At 40.3% G+C, this 19289-nt stretch overlaps 1 protein-coding gene across 13 annotated transcripts in view; it reads left to right on the top strand.

Annotated features, from left to right (window-relative positions):
- Nucleotides 1-19289, top strand: part of SIPA1L1 (signal induced proliferation associated 1 like 1) — a 382714-nt gene that overhangs the window by 242143 nt on the left and 121282 nt on the right. For 12 of the 13 annotated variants that reach the window (XM_039534592.1, XM_039534586.1, XM_039534589.1 and 9 more), the window contains one exon: nt 12854-14663. In XM_039534592.1, the coding sequence (XP_039390526.1) occupies nt 13166-14663 (1498 nt within the window). In that variant the 5' untranslated portion in view covers nt 12854-13165. Of the gene's footprint in view, nt 1-2938; nt 3043-12853; nt 14664-19289 lie in introns of those variants that run through there. The other variant, XM_039534596.1, reaches the window with a different exon arrangement.

Raw genomic sequence — 19289 nt, 5'->3', positions numbered from 1 at the left:
CCATTACTTCCTGTCCTACCTTCAGTGGACACCGAGAAAAATTGATCCCCATCTCCTTTGTAACGGCGCTTAACATGTTTGAAGAAAGTTTTGTCAAGCCTCCTTCAGTCTTCTTTTCTCAAGACTAAACATGTCCAGTTTTTTAACCTGTCCTTATATGTCAGGGTTTCTCAAACTTGGATTAATTTTGTTGCGCTTTTAGATTCTTTAAAAGCAACAAAGAATCCTGTGGCACCTTATAGACTAACAGACGTTCTGCAGCATGAGCTTTCGTGGGTGAATACCCACTTCAGATTCTTTGCAATTTGTCCACAATTACTGAAATGTGGCACCCAAAATTGGACCCCTTACTTCAGCTGAGGCTCACCAGTGCAGAGTAGAGAAGGACAGTTACCTCCCATGTATTACATATGACACTTCTGTTAGTATACCCCTGAATAAAAGCCTTTTTCACAGCTGCATCACGTTGACTCTCATTCAGTTTGTGATTGACACTAACCCCCCGATACTTTTCAGCAATATTGCCACCTGGCCAGTTATACCCCATTTTGGTAGCTGTGTATTTGATTTTTCCTTCCAAAGTGGAGTACTTTGCATTTGTCTTTATTTAATTTCATTTTTTAATTCATCCCAATTCTATTTGTCTAGGTTGTTTTGAATTCTAATCCTGTCCTTCAAAGTGCTTGAAACCTCTCTCAGCTTGATGTCATCTGTAAATTTTATAAGCGTACTCTCCACTCCATTATTGAAGTCATTAATGAAAATACTGAATAGAACTGGACCAGATGATCAGTGGATCTTTATTTTTGCTAGTACAATTTGTATGCTGTCTTCTGTTGACCAACGTTTTGTTTTGTTTTTTGTTTTTTGGGTTTTTTTTTTGAGCAGTTATTTATTCCTTTTTGACATCAGCAGTGTTAATATTTTGTGCTCTGCTCATTACCTCAGCTTAATAGCTTTCATAACAAACAGTTGCCTTTAGAATCGCATAATTAAAATTCAGTGTCGTTCTTCAGTTTAAATTTACTTTTAAGTTCACTTTTTTACAGTTTTAAAAATATAACCATTGCATAGTTTCTGGAGAATTAGGCATTTTGTAGTTAGTTTCAGAAAGGGACAATTCTTAAAATAATTCCAGAATTACTTACAAAAGTTTGTTTTCGGCTTCCCAAGTTATTTCTGTGTCTGCCTAGGTCTGGAAACTCCCTGTGGAGAAGCATTCTTAACATTCTGTTTATGTATGTATGAAATATGCTCCTTTTAAGGACAAAGGATCTTTGTAACTCACCTAGACTGTGTGTGATATCAGTAAAGGGAGTGGTTTAGATAGACTGCAGCAATTCTTTCACAGGCGGATGAAGAGATTTTTGACTGAGGCATACAGGATCAGAGGTGTTTCACTACCTTCATCCAAACAGAAGTAATTCTGTTGATAGTTTAAAGTCTGTAGCTAGAGCATAGCTCAGTACTATATTTGACAATCACTAGAGAGCATAGCTGTGGGAACTGTCTGCTTTTATAGTGTATTACAAATTAGAAGTCAAAGTTTCAGCACAGTCTGCTTTCCAAAGGCCACTAGTGGTCAGTTTTCTCCTGTTTGGATGTTTTGTTTTCAGTAGTGATCAAAACACAAAGATTTTTTCCATAAATTTAGTAGTCCACTGACAAAAATATTGAAATTTTAATAGAAACTAGTAGTAACAGAGTGTTTGATTCTGTAGCAATTATGTGTGCATAACTCCCACTGAAGTCAATGGGAATTTTGTTTGTGCAAGGACTGTATATAGTATTTTAAAACCACCAAGGAAGTAAGTAAATATGCTGAGTGCTAAACCTATTTTGAAATGTACTTAGAATGTAGCATTGGATATTTAGAAATGTGAAACTCTGCTAGGGAAAGTAATTTTTTTAAATACGTATTTGGAGTATCCTTTATTGGCTTTGCCAAGAGAGGCCTAACACTCAACTGGATGGCATTTCTGTTTGTCTGTAATGTAAATTTGGAACATCACAGTTTGCTGCAAATCAGAACACCAGAAAAACCTGATTCACAGGAGAATTAGGGCCTCTAGATTGCCCAGGTACTGTAGGCAAAGCAATCTCTCTGCTACTCGCTACCCCTGACTACACATTGGGGCGCCAACTTAATTTGCTATATGAGAACATTGTCTCTCATCTGGACTGTAACTGAAATAAGAGAACCTTATAGGGAGGGCGTATCAGAGGGAAATGGGGACCTTGGGGTGTGTGTGTGTGTGTGGAGGAGTCAGAGTGATTAGGTGAAACAGGGACCTGGTGTGGAGTGAGGGGGCAGTGGCCTTGGATCGGGGAGGGGAGAAGGCGAGGGAAGGATGGCAAAGCAGGAACCCACAGGGGAATGAAGGGAGATCTGGGTGGAGGGCATGGAAGTAGGGACTAAGAGGGGAAGATGGGGGGAATGGGGGTCTCACAGAACCCTGGGAATGGGGGACCACACAGAGCTTCTGTCATGGTGGGTGGAGTAAATAGGGGACAGTAGTATGCCGGGCTCAACACATGGGTGACACAAAGAGCTCCTGGCATGAGGGAAAGGGTGATTGAATGGATTTGCAGGACGTCCCTGAAATAGAAGGAGTTTGAGGGGTGAATGGAGGAATGCAAGGAGACCCTGGCTGAGCGCATTGCACCCACCTACAGAGGCTGCAAAGTGTGCATCCCCATAGTTGTTGGTCATGCTTTCTTCTGTCAAAGAAACTGTTCTTCCAGTCATTGTTCATTACCACTGCATTGTTAACAATCTGTTTTTATGTTTGAAATTCTTTTGCTTTATTAATTTGCAAAAGTCATGGAAATCAATTTGTCAGGTTTCTACACAGAAGAGAAATATTTATTGGAGGTGAGGTGATATGGTGGCAGTGACTGGTGTTTTCAATTTTTCTACCAGATTTTAAAAATACTAGTTGAACAAAGTATATTATGAAGCATTCTGTCCAGAAAATACATTGGTTGAAATAAAATGTTGAAGCACTTGAATACAGAAAGAAAGAATACTGCATTGGACAGGTATAACTTAGATAAGAATAATGAACTTTTATTTTCTTCATGGCCCCAAACCCAGTCTTTAAAATGTTTGAAAAATTAATCGTTCAGTATTATTGGGACTTGTATGTATGGCTGATGGAATTATTCACAGTAATGTGAAATCCTAGTACATACAGTTGATGAAAATGAATGAGTTTCTAGCTGAAGAGGAGACTTGCAGTAACATAATGTTATATAAACTTGCATTTAGCAAACACATTTTGACCAGGTGTGGAGAGAAACCAAAACAAATGTGCTGAGCACGTGTTATCTAAAAAGAACAACCTATTTATATTGTAATAAAGTTGGGATTAAAAAACTCTGGGTGTGCTATGCTTGCTTCAGTGATTAACATAAATAACTAGTTGGTCAGACTGATTTCATTTTAAAACTGATTTCATTTTGTTGCTCTTCTCTGGACTCTTTCCTGTTTTTCCACATCTTTCCCAAAGTGTAGTGTCCAGAATTGAATACAGTATAGAGGCCTCATCCATGCTGAGTAGAGCAGGACGACTACCTCTTATGTCTTATATACCACACTCCTGTTAATAAACCCTGGGATGATATTAGCCTTGTTTGAAACTGCATCACATAATGGACTTGTATTCGATTTATGATTGATGAAAAGGATCTGGAGGTTATAATCAGTACTACCAACTATCAAGTTATTCCCTATTTTGTAGTTGTGCTTTTAATTTTTTTTCCTTCCTAAGTGAAGTAGTTCACACTTGTCGTTGAATTTCATCTTGTTGAAATCAGACCAATTCTCCTATTTGTCTGGGTTGTTTTGAATTCTAATCCTGTCCTCCAAAGTGTTTGTAACCCCTCCCAGCTTGGTGTCATCTGTAGATTTTTGTAAGCATATTTACCATTCCATTATCCAAGTCATTAATGAATATACTGAATAGTATTGGACCTAGGACTGACCGCCGCGGGACCCCACTGGATAGGTCCTCTGCATTTGACAGCAAACTGTTGATAATTGCTCTGAGCTTATGGCCTTGTGCGCCCACCTTATTGTAATTTCATCTACATTTCCATAGTTTGCTTACGAGACTATCATGTGGGACAGTATCGGAAGTCTTACTAAAATCAAGATACATCGCATCTACTGCTTCTCCCCATCCACTAGGCCACTACCCCGTTAAAGGTGGAGATTAGGTTGATTGGCATGATTTGTTCTTGACAAATCTTTGGTGGTTATTACTTACAATCCTATTATTCTGCAGGTGCTTAAAATTTGATTGTTTAATCATTTGTTCTAGTATATTTCCTAGTATTGAAGTTAGACCCAGTCGGTCTGGTTCATAATTCCCTGGGCCCCTCTTTCTTCCCCTTTGTTCATAGGTACAGTGTTTTCCCTTCTCCAGTCTTCTGTGACCTCACCTATCCTCCAGGAGTTCTCAAAGATAATTGCTAACAGTTCCAAGATCACTTCAGCTAGTTTGTTAAATACCCTAGGATGAATTTCATTAGGCCCTGCTGACTTGAATACATCTAACTTATCTAAATATTCTTTAACCTGTTCTTTACCTATTTTGGCTTGCACTCCTTCCCCTTCATTGTTAATATTAATTATGTTGAGCCTCTGGTCACCAATAACCTTTTTAGTGAAGACTGAAGCAAAATAGGCATTAAATACCTCAGTTTCTTGATGTCATCAGTTGTTAGCTCTCCTTCCCTGCTAAGTGCTCGATCAAGACTTTCTTTTGTCTTTCTCTTGCTCCTAATATATTTAAAGAACTTATTCTTTCTGCCTTTTATGTCTCTCGCTAGGCTACTGAAACAAAACTGGAAGATTTTAAGCTGCTAAAAGTCTGGCAGCGCAGCAGGGCTAAGGCAGGCTCCCTAGCTCTGTGCCACTCCTGGAAGAGACTGGCACATCTCCTGATCCCAGACTCTGCAGCTCCTAGTGGCTGGGAACTGCAGCCAATGGGAGCTGTGAGAGCGGTGCCTGAGGGAGGGGCAGTGCACGGTGACCCCTGCCCTTCTCCCCCAGGAGCCATAGGGACATGCCGGCAACTTCCGGGAGCGGCACAGGGCCAGGGCAGGTAAGGAGCCTGCCTAAGCCCTGCTGCACTGCTGCCTGAGGTAAGCGCTGCCCCAGCCAGAGCCTACACCCCCCACCCCCTCCCATACCCCAATCCCCTGCCACAGCCCTGAGCCCCCTCCTGCATCCAAACTCCCTCCCAGAGCTTGCACCCTGCACCCCCTCTAGAACCCCAACGCCATGCCCCAGGCTCAGCCCAGAGCAACCTCCTTCACTCCTAACCCCTGGGCCCCAGCCCAGAGCCCGCACCCCAGCCTGGTGAGAGTGAGTGAGCGATAGGGGGATGGAGTGAGCGGGGTGGGGCCGGGACAGGGCCTTCCTTGTTGCTTAGTCTTAAAAGACTTTCTAGAACTCAGAAATTGATTTTCCATATATTTAATTGTATAATGACATCTGGCAATGGAGACTGATAGTGAAGTATGGAGTTTTATTTCTACAACATTAGGAGCCATAATGAATTGTGTGTCCAAAGATCAATCTGTCTCACCACCTGGCTTCATGATAAACTATCCAAAGTCCCATGTTCCTAGCAGATAACTGGAGTATGTTGGAGTTCAACACTGCTTAACACACAGCAATCCTGAGCAGATTCCAAAACATCACCAGTCTGGTAGAACAGATAATCATCAGCCCACAGCTGGTGGCTCAGACCATGATATAAATATCATGTAAATATCATGTTTCTCAGCTGTGTTAGTAGTTTCCCTGGTATAGTTCAGCATATGAGACTGCCTCAGTGGACTCAAGATGCAGTGGAAGCAAGCATCACAGAGGCTATTGCATTGCATCAATTTAGACAATCTGTAAACAGAAACACACTTTTAAATGCCTCCTCTACAAACTGAAGTGACTAGATATCTATCCAACCTGGAATGGGAAGCCTCTACAGAAAGAGTTTGTACCCAGTGAACTTGGTAATTCTAAGAACAGCAGTTGCCCATAAAATGTTCTAGAGATAAGACATACTTGTAACTGGGCTATACTCTTTTACATTAAAAAGAAAAATAGGCAGTAGGCCCTCTTGTATTGGGAAAACCTACAAGTGTTGGATTGGCAGAATATTTCTAGTCACTATGTAGCATGCAAGGAAGGAAAACACAGTTGCAGGCAAGCTGAGTTGATCTATGATGGATCCTAATTAGTGGCTTCTGGCAAACCAGATCTTCCTCAATGAAGGACACTGGAGGTGATTCTTTTTGCCACTCAGTTGAACAAGAAACTGTCAGTCTTCTGGACCAGGCACAAAAAGAAATCACATTAGCAAAATACACTTTCTCCAACTTGTAGCAAAAGTCCTGGCAAAACTCAGAAGAAATCAGACCCATAGCTGCATACTGGCACAGACAGATATGGTACTCAGCTCTGTTGTAGGTGGCCAAAGCCAACTGCATTGGGCCAAGACTTTTGCCTCAGATCATATCTTAAGCCTGGGGTACCCCACTCCATTTCAGCCCAGTAGCCATGCTGAAATGTTGACTTCTGTAGAGATCTATAGACCTGGTTTCTCCAAGCAGCTGGAGTGTGTCTTCCTGGCATCTTGGAAGAATCTGCAACTCTAAATTGAAAAAGTTTGGGTGTGATGTGGTCAGGAACAAGTGGACCCTTGCCCTGCAAAAAAACTTCTTAACTGCCTTCTTTGTCTGTTTGCGTCCTGCTTAGACTAATTGCATGCTGGTATATTTGACAGCTATTTTCGCCTACCACAACTAGTGTAAGGTCAGATCAGTGTTTGTCTAGCTGCCATTCATTAGATTCATGTGCACTTCACGCTTTTGAAATCTCCCATTGAAACACCCCCTTTGTCATGAGATATGAACATAGCCCTGATAAATCTTGGGAAAACTCACTCAGTTCCTGTGAATTTAATCTCCTTGCATGGAAGGTCATTTTTCTGGTTCTTCATTTCAGTTTGAAGAATGATTGATTCAACGTATCCACCTTTTACTAGATTTTACAAGAATAAGGTTGTGTTTCAAACCCCTTTGAGATTTGCCCCATGTAGTTTTTGAAGTTAGACCTTAATGAGCCGATTGTCCTGCCAGTATCACTCTAATTCTCTTTTGGGGAGGGAGAAGGCAGGGATACTTTTTGGTCATTATTGATCATTTTGAATTGGGAGTAGATCTAAAATAATAATGTTAAAATTAGATGGGAGCTACAGGAAAGCAGAGTGGCCAGATCTCTAGTATGGATCCTTGGGATACTTCACTGTTAACCTTAGTTCTGTTTAAAACTGATCATTAGTTCCTACTTTTTTCTATCTCTTCATTGGTTTCCAATTTGTGCTATTTTACTGCTTATCTTGTGACTACATATTTTCCTTAATAGTCTTTAGTGAGTGCTTTTATCTAAAGCTCTTTGTAAATCCAACTACAGATCCTCTTTTATTCATTATTTTGTTGGCTTCTTCAATAAATTCTAATGGACTGGAGAGACATGACTTTCCATGCCATGCTAGTTTTTCCCTATCATATTATGTTCATCTATATATTTATAATTCTATCTTTAATTATAGTTTAAGCTAATTTACATTGTGATGGGAGTAAGGCTCACTGCTCTATAATTCCCATGATCCCCTATCATCTTTGTTTAAATATAGGTAAAATGTGCACTTCCCTCCAGTCTTAGCTGATTTTATTGATGGATTACATATTTTGTGTTAGCCACTTATGTCTTATTTTTCTTCAGAATTGTTGTATGAATGCCATCTGGTTATTGGTGACTGGTTGCAATTTAAATTCTATTTGTTCAAGCTCCTCTTTTTGACCCTTCAGTCCCATAACAGTTCCTCATCCACATTACCTCCAAATAATAGATTGTCCAATTGCTCCTTGCTCTCTCATTTTGGGTGCCCAATTTGAGACATTTAGGGCATGATCTTTTCAGAGTACATAGCATTATATGTTCTTGTGAGGGAGTTCCTCAGTTGGATCCTTGGGAGTGAGTTTTTCTGCCTTTGTGTTGTGTGCTTGCTTGCTTGAAGATTATAGTATAGTCTGCTTTGGGATCTGTGTGCTGAGCAAGTGGCCTGCTAGGTTAGGCTGAGAGGTTATTAACTAGCCTACTTTCTATCTATATACATATATAGCCTACTATCCTTTGATCCCAGCCCCTTTATGATCCCTTGACAAGGGGGCAGGCCTCACTCAGGTGTTTGAACTAGAGCAACATACAGAGGTGTTCTGTGGGAAAATTTAGAGAGGGAGTGTGAAAGGCAGATACACCCAACAAACCTACTCCCCTTTTATTTAATAAATAAATAAATAAATAAAACTGCAAGAGTAAAAACAATGCAGGCAGAATTCCAGCTGCAAAGTGGAGGCTTTGAATATGATCCACTTTTTTTTTTGTTAAGAATTTGAAGAGCAACTAACTAAGGATACACAAACTAACAGCAATTTTTTTAAAGTACATCAAAAGCAGGAAGCCTGCCAAACAGTCAGTGGAGCCACTGGACAATTGAGGTGCTAAAGGAGCACTCAAGGAAGACAAGGCCATTGCAGACAAACTAAATGAATTGTTTGCAAAGGTTTTCACTGCAGAGGATGTGGAGAATATTGCCCCCCCCCCCGAGCAATTCTTTTGGGTGACACATCTGAGCAACTGTCCCAGGTGAGGTGTCATTAGAGGAGGTTATGGAACAAATTAATAAATTAAACAATAAGTAGTCACCAGGACAGATGGTATTCACCCAGGAGTTCTGAAGGAACTCAAATATGAAATTGCAGAACTACTAACAGTGGTATGAAACCTATTGCTCAAATCAGCCTCTGTACCTGATGACCAGAGGATAGCTAATGTAACGTCAATTTTTTAAAAAGGACGTGATCGTGGCAATTACAAGTCTGTAAGCCTACCTTCAGTACTAAGCAAATTGGTCAAAACAGAATTATCAGACACATTGATAAACTTGATATGTTGGGAAAGAATCAACATGGCTTTTGTAAAGGGAAATCATGCCTCACAAATCTATTAAAATTCTTTGAGTGTGTCAACAAACATGGGGAGAAGGGTGATCCAGTTGATACACTTGGACTTTGGATTTTCAGAAAACCTTTGACAAGGTTCCTCATGAAAGGCTCTTAATCATAGAATCATAGAAGATTAGGGTTGGAAGAGACCTCAGGAAGTCATCTAGTCCAACTCCCTGCTCAAAGCCGGACCAACCCCTAACTAAACCATCCCAGCCAGGGCTTTGTCAAGCTGGGCCTTAAAAACCTCTAAGGATGGAGATTCCACCACTTCCCTAGGTAACTCATTCCAGTGCTTCACCACCCTCCTAGTGAAATAGTTTTTCCTAATATCCAACCTAGACCCCCCCCCCACTGCAACTTGAGACCATTGCTCCTTGTTTTGTCATCTGCCACCACTGAGAACAGCCTAGCTCTATCCTCTTTGGAACCCCCCTTCAGATAGTTGAAGGCTGCTATCAAATCCCCCTTCGCTCTTCTCTTCTGCAGACTAAATAAGCCCAGTTCCCTCAGCCTCTCCTCATAAGTCATGTGCTTCATCCCCCTAATCATTTTCGTTGCCCTCCGTTGGACCCTCTCCAATTTGTCCACATCCTTTCTGTAGTGGGGGCCCAAAACTGGACACAATACTCCAGATGTGGCCTCACCAGTGCCGAATAGATGGGAATAATCATTTCCCTCAATCTGCTGGCAGTCCTCCTATTAATGTAGCTCGATAAACCATTAGCCTTCTTGGCAACAAGGGCACACTGTTGACTTACATCCAGCTTCTCGTCCACTGTAATCCCCAGGTTTTAAGCAAAGTAAGCTGTCATGGGATAAGAGGGAAGGTCCTTTCATGGATCAGTAACTGGTTAAAAGATAAGAAAGAAAGAGTAGGAATAAACGGACAGTTTTTACAGTGGAGAGAGGTAAATAGTGGGGTCCCCCAGGGATCTGTACTGGGACCAGTGCTGTTCAACATGTTGATAAATGATCTGGAGAAGGGAGTGAACAGTGAAGTGGCGAAATAAGATAAAAAATTACTCAAGATAATTAAGTCCATTGCTGACTGCAAAGAGTTTTACAAAGGGCTATCACTAAACTGGGTGACTAGTGACAAAATGGTGGATGAAATTCAATGTTGATAATTGCAAAGGAATGCACGGTGGAAAAAATAATCCCAACTATACTACAAAATGGTGGGTCTAAATTAGCAGTTACCACTCAAGAAAGAGATCTTGGAGTCACCGTGGATAGTTCTCTGAAAACATCTGCTCATTGTTTGGCAGCAGTCAAAGCTAACAGAATTTTTGGAACCACTAGGAAAGGGATAGATAGTAAAACAGAAAATATATTAATGCCAATATATACATCCATGGAACGTCCACACCTTGAATAGTGTATGCAGTTCTAGTCACCCCATTTTAAAAAGATATATTGGAATTGGAAAAGATGCAGAGAAGGGCAACAAAAATGATTAGGGGCATGGAACAGCTTTCATATGAGGAGAGATTAAAAAGACCAGGACTGTTCATCTTAGAAAAGAGATGGCCTAGGGATGGATCTATGAAATCATGAGTGGCATGGAGAAAGTGAATAGAGAATTTTTTTTTTACACCTTCATCTGATAAAATTAATAGGCATCATGTTTAAAACAAACAAAAGAAAATACTTCTTCACACAGTCAACCTGTGGAACTTGTTGCTATGTGATGTTGTGAAGGCCAAAATTATAACTGGGTTCAAAAAAGAATTATATAAATTCATGGAGCATCGGCCTATCAATGGGTATTAGCAAGATGATCAGGGATGCAACCCCGTGCTCTGGGTGACCCTAAGCCTCTGACTGCTAGAAGTTGGACTTGGACGACAGGGGATGGCTCACTCGAAATCTTCCTGTTCTGTTGATTCCCTCTGTGGCCTCTGGTACTGGCCATTGCCAGAGACAGGATACTGGGCTAGCTGGACTATTGATCTGATCCAGTAAGGCTGTTCTTATAATCCTGTATGTTCATAGAACATTTTCAGTTGACTTCAGTTGCCACTGAGAGTGCTCAGCACTTTTGCATATCAGACCTTCCGGTCTCAATAAGAGCACCTGCTGACTGGCCCCTCCTAGGCTCAAAATGAGCAACACACAGTGACCACATATGAAAAGTTTGGCTTGTGAAATAATTGAAAATTCAGTAGTTTTGTGACTGAAGCGGCTGGTCAGCCTTTAAGAGTTATCCTATTTAGCTATATAAAATGATTTTTATAAATAATGGTTGATGAAGTGTTCCTAGGAAGACAATTGCATGTCTGAATGGCTGCACAAAAACATCAGTATCAATAACTGCTTGCACTGTTTTTGCTATGTGTACTAGAATCAGTTTGCATTTTTCCTTCCTAAATGTTCAGCTTTATATAAATACCTGCTGCTGTTTCAAACCGGTTCTGTCTATGGCAAGTGAAATTAAAGCATACTGCCTTTGGAAGTAGAAAATGTTCTGGCAGGATATTTAATTACTGTGGAAGTAAGTACTCATTACTTTTGAGAGTTGACTGCAGAAAGTACTAATTTTCCTAGAAGCACCAGAACCCTTGATTCATAGACAATACTGCATTGTCAACATGGTGCTGGTTCAGCAGCATCTTTCCACAGATATTTGGCAAGTATTTAAAGGCCACATTTTGTGTAATTGGTTTAGTCTTTGAAAATGATCCACTTCTTTTTGTTAAAGGATGTACACAGCAGTACTGGATTTTATGCTGACATTCTCATGCCTTTGTCTTCTACCAATCGGGGCATATTTGTATAACTTTGTGTAGCTCCTCAAAGAGTAACATAATGCTTTGTCATCAGTTTTGGTGCTGAGGAGTGTAGAAGAGCATTTCTTTCAGTAGCCTTGTGAAGCTGGAATATAGAGGAGCTGTGATATTCACAGCATTTTCTCAGCAAGTGAAACATTTCCATATCTGGGTATGCAAAAGTGTGTGTGTGTGTTCGCGCACACACCTTCACATTGTGTATATGTAGCAAGTGGGAAAATGGGGTTGAGGGGATGATACATATTTTCCGAAATATTCAGCTTTTGTGCAAATAAGACTGGGGGGGGCAAAGCATAGGATAAGTGTTACTGAAATAACTTATGTCTATGGTAGAAACCTTTTAGAATCTTTTTCTTGTTAGCTTTCTGCAGGTTTGTTATTAGCAGTAGTATAAATAACTGTGAAATAGTAACAAAGGGGAACAGTGGATATTGATTTCTAATTACTCACAAGGGTGGTTGACATCTAAACATTAGTCTTGCTTACAAACCTTAAAAGAATTGTATTCTTCTAACTCAACTAGTCTACTGAATGTGTAATAAATCAATGATTTGTACAGTATGTGTGTGTTTTAATATGGAGCATACCTGTCACACTGAAGTATTTTATGACCTAGTTAGGGTTCTTGGGATACTGTGCATGGGCTTAGAGCTGTTGCCGGGGGCAGACTGCTCTCTGCTTTGATTTGTAATATTCTCTGCCAGCCAACCTATAAAACAGCACGGACCTGTTCAGTAGGTGTGCTTTGTACACAAATACTGCATTCAAAAGTAATAGTCTTTTTATATGCAAATCAATAGGCACAGTACATGAAAATTCTACCACTCTACATTTTTGATACAGTGAAGGAGGCTTTAAAAATGGAGTGTTTGTTTTACATATAACTTTAGTGTAGTAATTTGTTGAATACATTTGGTTGTGGGATAATGCATTTACATAAAATTACTAATACTTTTTGTCTCCCTGTTTCTCTGTTCTAGGCATAAAATCATTGGATTATAATAACGCTGAAGTTTTGGAACCCAAGTGATAAAACAATTTAGGCCTATTGGAATATGGCCACCTGTTAAAATGCAGAAGCTAAAGGAGCTATTATGTATCAAAACTTATTGAAGACCTGAATTTCCTGGATACCTGTCATTTAACCACTTCCTTAAATGACCACGATTGGGATCTCATGCAACCAGTGTATATTTTGGAGACTATTCTCCAAAAGGGAATTGTGCATTTAAAAAGCAGAGATGACTATATCTTTTTTTGGAACTTACTAAAGCTAAACATATTTACAAATCATGACCAGCTTGAAGCGGTCCCAGACTGAAAGAGCTGTTGCCACTGGGGTAGCAGTTGGAACAGATGGAGGTTCTAAAGTCCATTCAGATGACTTTTACATGAGGCGCTTTAGGTCACAGAATGGCAGCTTAGGATCTGCAGTCATGGCTCCAGGGGGGCCTTCACGCAGTGAAGGTCCCCACCACCTTACCTCTACTCCTGGTGTTCCCAAAATGGGAGTTAGGGCCAGGATTGCTGACTGGCCCCCAAGGAAGGAAAATGTCAAAGAAACTACCAGATCTAGTCAGGAAATTGAAACATCAAGTTGCCTTGATAGTATTTCCTCTAAAAGCAGTCCTGGGAGTCAGGGGAGCTCTGTTAACCTGAATGCTAGTGACTCTGTCATGTTAAAGAGTATCCAGAACACTCTTAAAAACAAAACAAGACAATCTGAGAATCTAGACTCTAGGTTTCTTACACCTGATGGTTACCCCAGTTCCCCTAGGAAAGCCCTTCGCAGAATAAGACAACGCAGTAACAGTGACATTACCCTAAGTGAGCTTGATATGGATAGCTTTGATGAATGTATTTCACCCACTTTTAAATCTGGGCCATCACTGCACAGGGAATATGGCAGCACATCCTCAATAGATAAACAGGGAACTTCAGGGGACAGTTTTTTTGATTTATTAAAGGATTATAAAGATGAGAAATCTGATCAGAGAAGCCCAGCTCCATCGAAGCTCAGTGAACTTCTGATAGCCAGTGGAAGCAAGGGCTCAGGATTCTCTTTGGATGTGATCGATGGGCCTATCACTCAGAGAGAGAACCTCAGACTCTTTAAGGAAAGGGAGAAACCACTGAAAAGACGCTCAAAATCAGAGACAGGAGATTCTTCTATTTTTCGTAAGTTGCGTAATGCCAAAGGTGAAGGGGAACTCTCAAAGTCTTCAGACCTTGAAGATAACAGGTCAGAAGACAGTGTTAGGCCTTGGACTTGTCCAAAATGCTTTGCCCATTATGATGTTCAGAGTATATTATTTGATTTAAATGAAGCAGCAATCAACCGACATAATGTTATTAAAAGAAGGAACACTACAACAGGAGCTTCTGCTGCTGCTGCAGCATCATTAGTTTCTGGGCCTTTGTCCCATTCTGCAAGTTTCAATTCTCCCATGGGCAGCACTGAAGACCTGAATTCAAAAGGAAATCTCAGTATGGACCAGGGGGATGATAAAAGCAATGAACTTGTGATGAGTTGTCCTTATTTTCGTAATGAGATTGGTGGGGAAGGAGAACGGAAGATCAGCCTGTCCAAATCTAATTCAGGTTCCTTCAGTGGATGCGAAAGTGCCTCTTTTGAGTCTACTCTTAGCTCCCATTGCACAAATGCAGGAGTGGCAGTACTTGAAGTACCCAAGGAAAATCTGGTGTTACATTTAGATAGAGTGAAAAGATACATTGTTGAACATGTGGACCTTGGTGCATACTATTATCGGAAATTCTTCTATCAGAAGGGTAAGTAACCTTTTTTTCCTACAATATATCACTTTTCTGTGACTCCAAATAGGAAATTATTTTGGCATGTAATAATTCATGCAAATCTTACTATGGAGTGCTGTATTCTGCTGACATTTTAATAACTTAGAAGTAAGTTTACCCATAATAAAAAACATACATCTTGATTCAGGGCAAAAAACCCCAAAACATTTAAATGAAGTTGAAAGGCAACAGTCTTGATTTATGTGCATGTTATCTTCCATTACAATTATCACTTCAGGAAGAAAATTCTTATTCACATAATTCTACAAAAAATTCAGTATTTTTGAATAGCAGCAGTTTCTTTCTTAGATAGCAATTATCTTAAAAAACAGCAGTAAGAATCAATCTCTTTGTCAACTAGCTTTCCACAGGCACTGGTGGATTTCTCCAGAGGGGGCGTGTGTGTGTATGTATATGTGTGTGTGTGTGTGTGTGTGTGTATATATATATATATATATATATATATATATATATATATATATATATATATAGTGTCCACCAGTGCCTGTGGAAAGCTAGTTGACAAAGAGATTGATTCTTACTGCTGTTTGTGTGTGTGTGTGTGTGTGTGTGTGTGTGTGTGATACACAATCACAATCACGCACACGCGCGCGCACACACACACACACACTCTTCTACCCCGATACAACACTGTCCTCAGGATCCAAAATATCTTACTGTGTTATAGGTGAAACCGCGTTATATCGAACTTGCTTTGATCCGCTGGAGTGCGCAGCCCCGTCCCTTAACCGTGTTATATTGGGTCGCATTATATTGGGGTAGAGGGGTGTATGTGTGTGTGTATATAATATAAAATAAAAAAATGCGGATTCACTAACTGTCAGAGCACCAATGCATGTGTAATTAGATTAAAAACACATTATTTTGCAAAAACAAAGTACGTACTTTTGCTTTCGTTGAAATTAGTGGGAAAAACACTAGCTGATTTCATTTGGAATAAAAGTAGGTCCCCTGGCTTTAAAGAAAATAGCTGCATATATCATTCTTTGCAATCAGTAGGATAATAATTGTACTAACTTAGTCAGCCAGCCAATAATATTGCATAACTAATGCTGTAAAAGCCAGGTATTATGTTTGTTTTTAGAAAATCAAAACAATGGTAACAAAAATAACCTGAGATAATTTCAATATTGCATTAGTCCCTTGTTTAACATTCTGGATTTAGAATTACATTCAGGTTGGAAATTTAGGCTTTTAATGAAACATACATTAAAAATCATATGCTGAAAAGTCTCTATTCATGTCATTTATAAAAGCTTGAAGTATTGAAAGGGAAAGCGTTTTAACAACTGAATTTGTTTACTTTTTTATTTCATTTTGGCATGGATAATGAGACTGGACTGCTTAGTTTCTGGTTCTCGTGTAGGAGCACATACGTTCCCAAACTGTGATCCACAGAACACTTTCTGGCAATATGCAGAAAAACTGACTGTTGGTTATACTGTCTGGAACTTCATTTCTAGTTGCTAAGTTACATTAAAAGACAGCTAAAAAAGAAAGGGAAGTTCTCTGTTTAATTATGAATGGCGGGGAGGGATTCATAAGACTCTTTAGAATGAGGCCCACACAATGAAAATGTTTGAGAACCCCTGACAGTGCTGTAATGTTTGGATTCCCAGTGTTTAATATTTACATAAACCTGTATGTATTTATTTTTAAATGTTTGAATGCTGCTATTGATATAAAGTTGTATACAGTAAGTAACAATCTACATTTTGGGCTTAAAGTACTTGATAGCATCCTTTAACCATGAAATTGTGGCATCACTTGAGTCAAACATTCATATACAGAAATATTTGTAGTAAAGAATCTTATTTTTAATGTTGGCAAAATGAACTAAAGATGGGAAGTGTCCACAGTCTGTATTATAGTGGTTTTCTGTTCTTCTTTTTCTTGATAACTAACTTTAATTTAGAACCATTTGCCCAGGATTCAGTTGGCTGAGCTGCTTAGTGCATAACATGCGTACCGGTCATGTGTTCTTGCAGGCCACATGGATCTTCACACATGTGGTTAGGGGCTGTAGTTGCTTCTGTTGATTGCCAAGGGTACACTGTAACACTTGCTTTGCAGAAAGCCCCTCTACCTCTCCTCTTGTTCCTCTCACTGCTGGATCTGTTCAGGAAGGACCAGCTAGAAGAACAGTCAGTGGCAGCAGTGGGTGGCCAGCTGGCAGGAGCAAAAGATATTGGAGCTTATTACTGGCCCCAAGTGCCACCAGTAAGTCCCCAGCCATCATCTCAGACGCTCCAGCCGTCATCCACTTGACCCTTATCTTCAGGGCAGCCTTGGTGCCACTAGCAAAGCCTATAAGGAAAGGGTGACCATCTCTGTGCAGGCCAGCCTGTGACTTCAGTCCTACTGAAAGTAATGAGAGATGGTAGCCACTCTGAGTAAGTGCAGAAGTTCAGAAGATGAGCCACCTAAAAATTGTAGGACTCAAGATCATAGCATGAGTATTCATAACTTTGGAATGTTCATGCCATGGTATGGCTGCTCATCAAGTATTTGGGCCACTGCATTTTGGCTCTGTGCTTCAAAATGCATGTATACATGACAGTACAATACATGTCTTGAGATGGTTTATTTTTGCCACAGTAAGGTCCGTTTCAATATGAGATAATTTCAGAGGACACCTGCAAGAGTTATGCTATTTGTGGCTGTCATTCTCAATCTGACAGTATGAGCTTTGGCCCCCTACTTATGTCTTCGCCAGCTGTTGATCATGAGTTTATCATGGTATTTTGTAGTGCCCTATCTACACTTACAGCTTCTACAAAACTGCTTCCCATCTATTTGAATTAGGTCCAAACTTCCAAACTAATTGTTGGTGTAGTTTACTCTATCCCAGTGAGTGAACGTTAATTGGAATCACTGTAGTAAGTGTCAGAAAGATTTAGAGGCTTCGTATACAGAACTTGAAGACAGACAAGTTTAGTAGATGTTTCAGTTTTGAAAATGCTTCTTTTTCAAGCGAATATGTCACCTGCTGACCATGTAAACATATAGAGACTTATATGAGCGCTAACTCACGTTTGCCAAGTTGTGTAGCTCCACATGTGGCATCACACACACACACACACACACACGTAATGAGCTAATTTGCATATTTGCAAATCATTTGCATGCAATAATAAATTTTAGCTTCTGTTCAATACACCCTGCCCCAAGCAGTGGCACGGTTAGGACTCGGTATCTGTGTCACTTTCCTGGTGCCTTCTATTCACGGTCTCAACGGGATATACAAAACATTAGAGATGAAATACCTCGCAGAGTGCCCAGCTGTCTGGTTTGGAAGCTGTGCAGGAAACCGTGATGGGAAAAGAGAATGCGTAGGGGTGTAGGAGAGGGATTAAGATTGGGTGGAAGGGAATGTGGGATACAGTGGAAAAGAGGGATACGAGGAGGGAAGGGGTCAGCAGATATATAAAGGAATGTGGATGCAGGATGGAGACTGAGGGGAGCACAATGGAATTTGAGGAGCAGGAGGGAGACTGGGAGCAGGAAAATACAGTGAAAGGTATAGGACAGGAAATTAGAACACCATGGAAGGAAAATGTGAGTGCAGTGAGGACAGAGCTAGAAACAGTTGAGAGGATGGGTGGTAACATAGGGGAGAGATTGGGAAGGTAAGTGTAGAGGGTGAGAATGCCAGCTCTCCCACGCAGTGGGTTGAGAGAGGAGGTAAATGAAGTTCCCCTCCAAGTAGCTAAGGGCAGAGGCTGGCCTTTTGGTGTGTGCATGTAACAACATGTAAGCTTGGATTCTGAAGGTGAAAGGATCACACACAAATAGAAAGTGGAAGAGAAGCTTGTCTCTTAAGACTTTAAAAAAAATTCTTAAGGCAGAACAAAAATGCACAGTTGCGCGTGCCTTTTCTCTAGTCATGATGCAAAACAATTGTTGTGAAGGAGAAAAGAAAGTACCCAACCTCCAGCAGAGGAAAAAAAGTTGCAATTAGAGCATCCCATTTCCCATGCAGCACTAGATAAACAATTGTTGGGGTGCCTGAAAGTGTTCAGAGCTGGCTGTAATAGGTGCAGCAATGCTGCTTTTTCACGGATATTATGGCAAGTGCAGGCAGATCCCTCAATATAGGTCATCTTGTGCTGATATACAGGATAGAGTTGGCTTGTGCATCTCTGATCAGATGGACTCTATTATCATCTAAAAGGTTAAGGAAGCAATGAGCGAAGTTTTTTACTGGGAAAACTAAATAAATCAGTTGATGTGAAAATATCTACATATTTTTAATTGCCAAACTCTGAAGCCTGAGGGTGAGGAAGGAGAGTGAGATCAGAGCCTGAACTCCAATCTAAGCTGCAGTGTCAAAGCACCACATCCACACAGTTATTTTTAGCACTCTTGCATTAGCTCCTCTACTACATGTCTGTGGTCGTGGGCTGAAAGGCTTGCTCCCAGATGCCGTGTAGACCTACCCTTGTAGGACATATGCATTTTGGTTGCTGTAAAAAATTAAACAATAGATCAATGTAAGCTAATCTGCTATGAGGTTAAACTTGCTGTTATGTGAAAAAGCATGCTTTTTTAAAAGTTGAGAATTACAAGTTTATCCAAGTT

This window comes from Mauremys reevesii, linkage group 4, assembly GCF_016161935.1.
Source record: "Mauremys reevesii isolate NIE-2019 linkage group 4, ASM1616193v1, whole genome shotgun sequence".
Lineage (NCBI taxonomy): Eukaryota > Metazoa > Chordata > Testudines > Geoemydidae > Mauremys > Mauremys reevesii.
The sequence above is the reverse complement of the archived record's forward strand: the minus strand, read 5'-3'. Positions and strand labels throughout refer to the sequence as shown.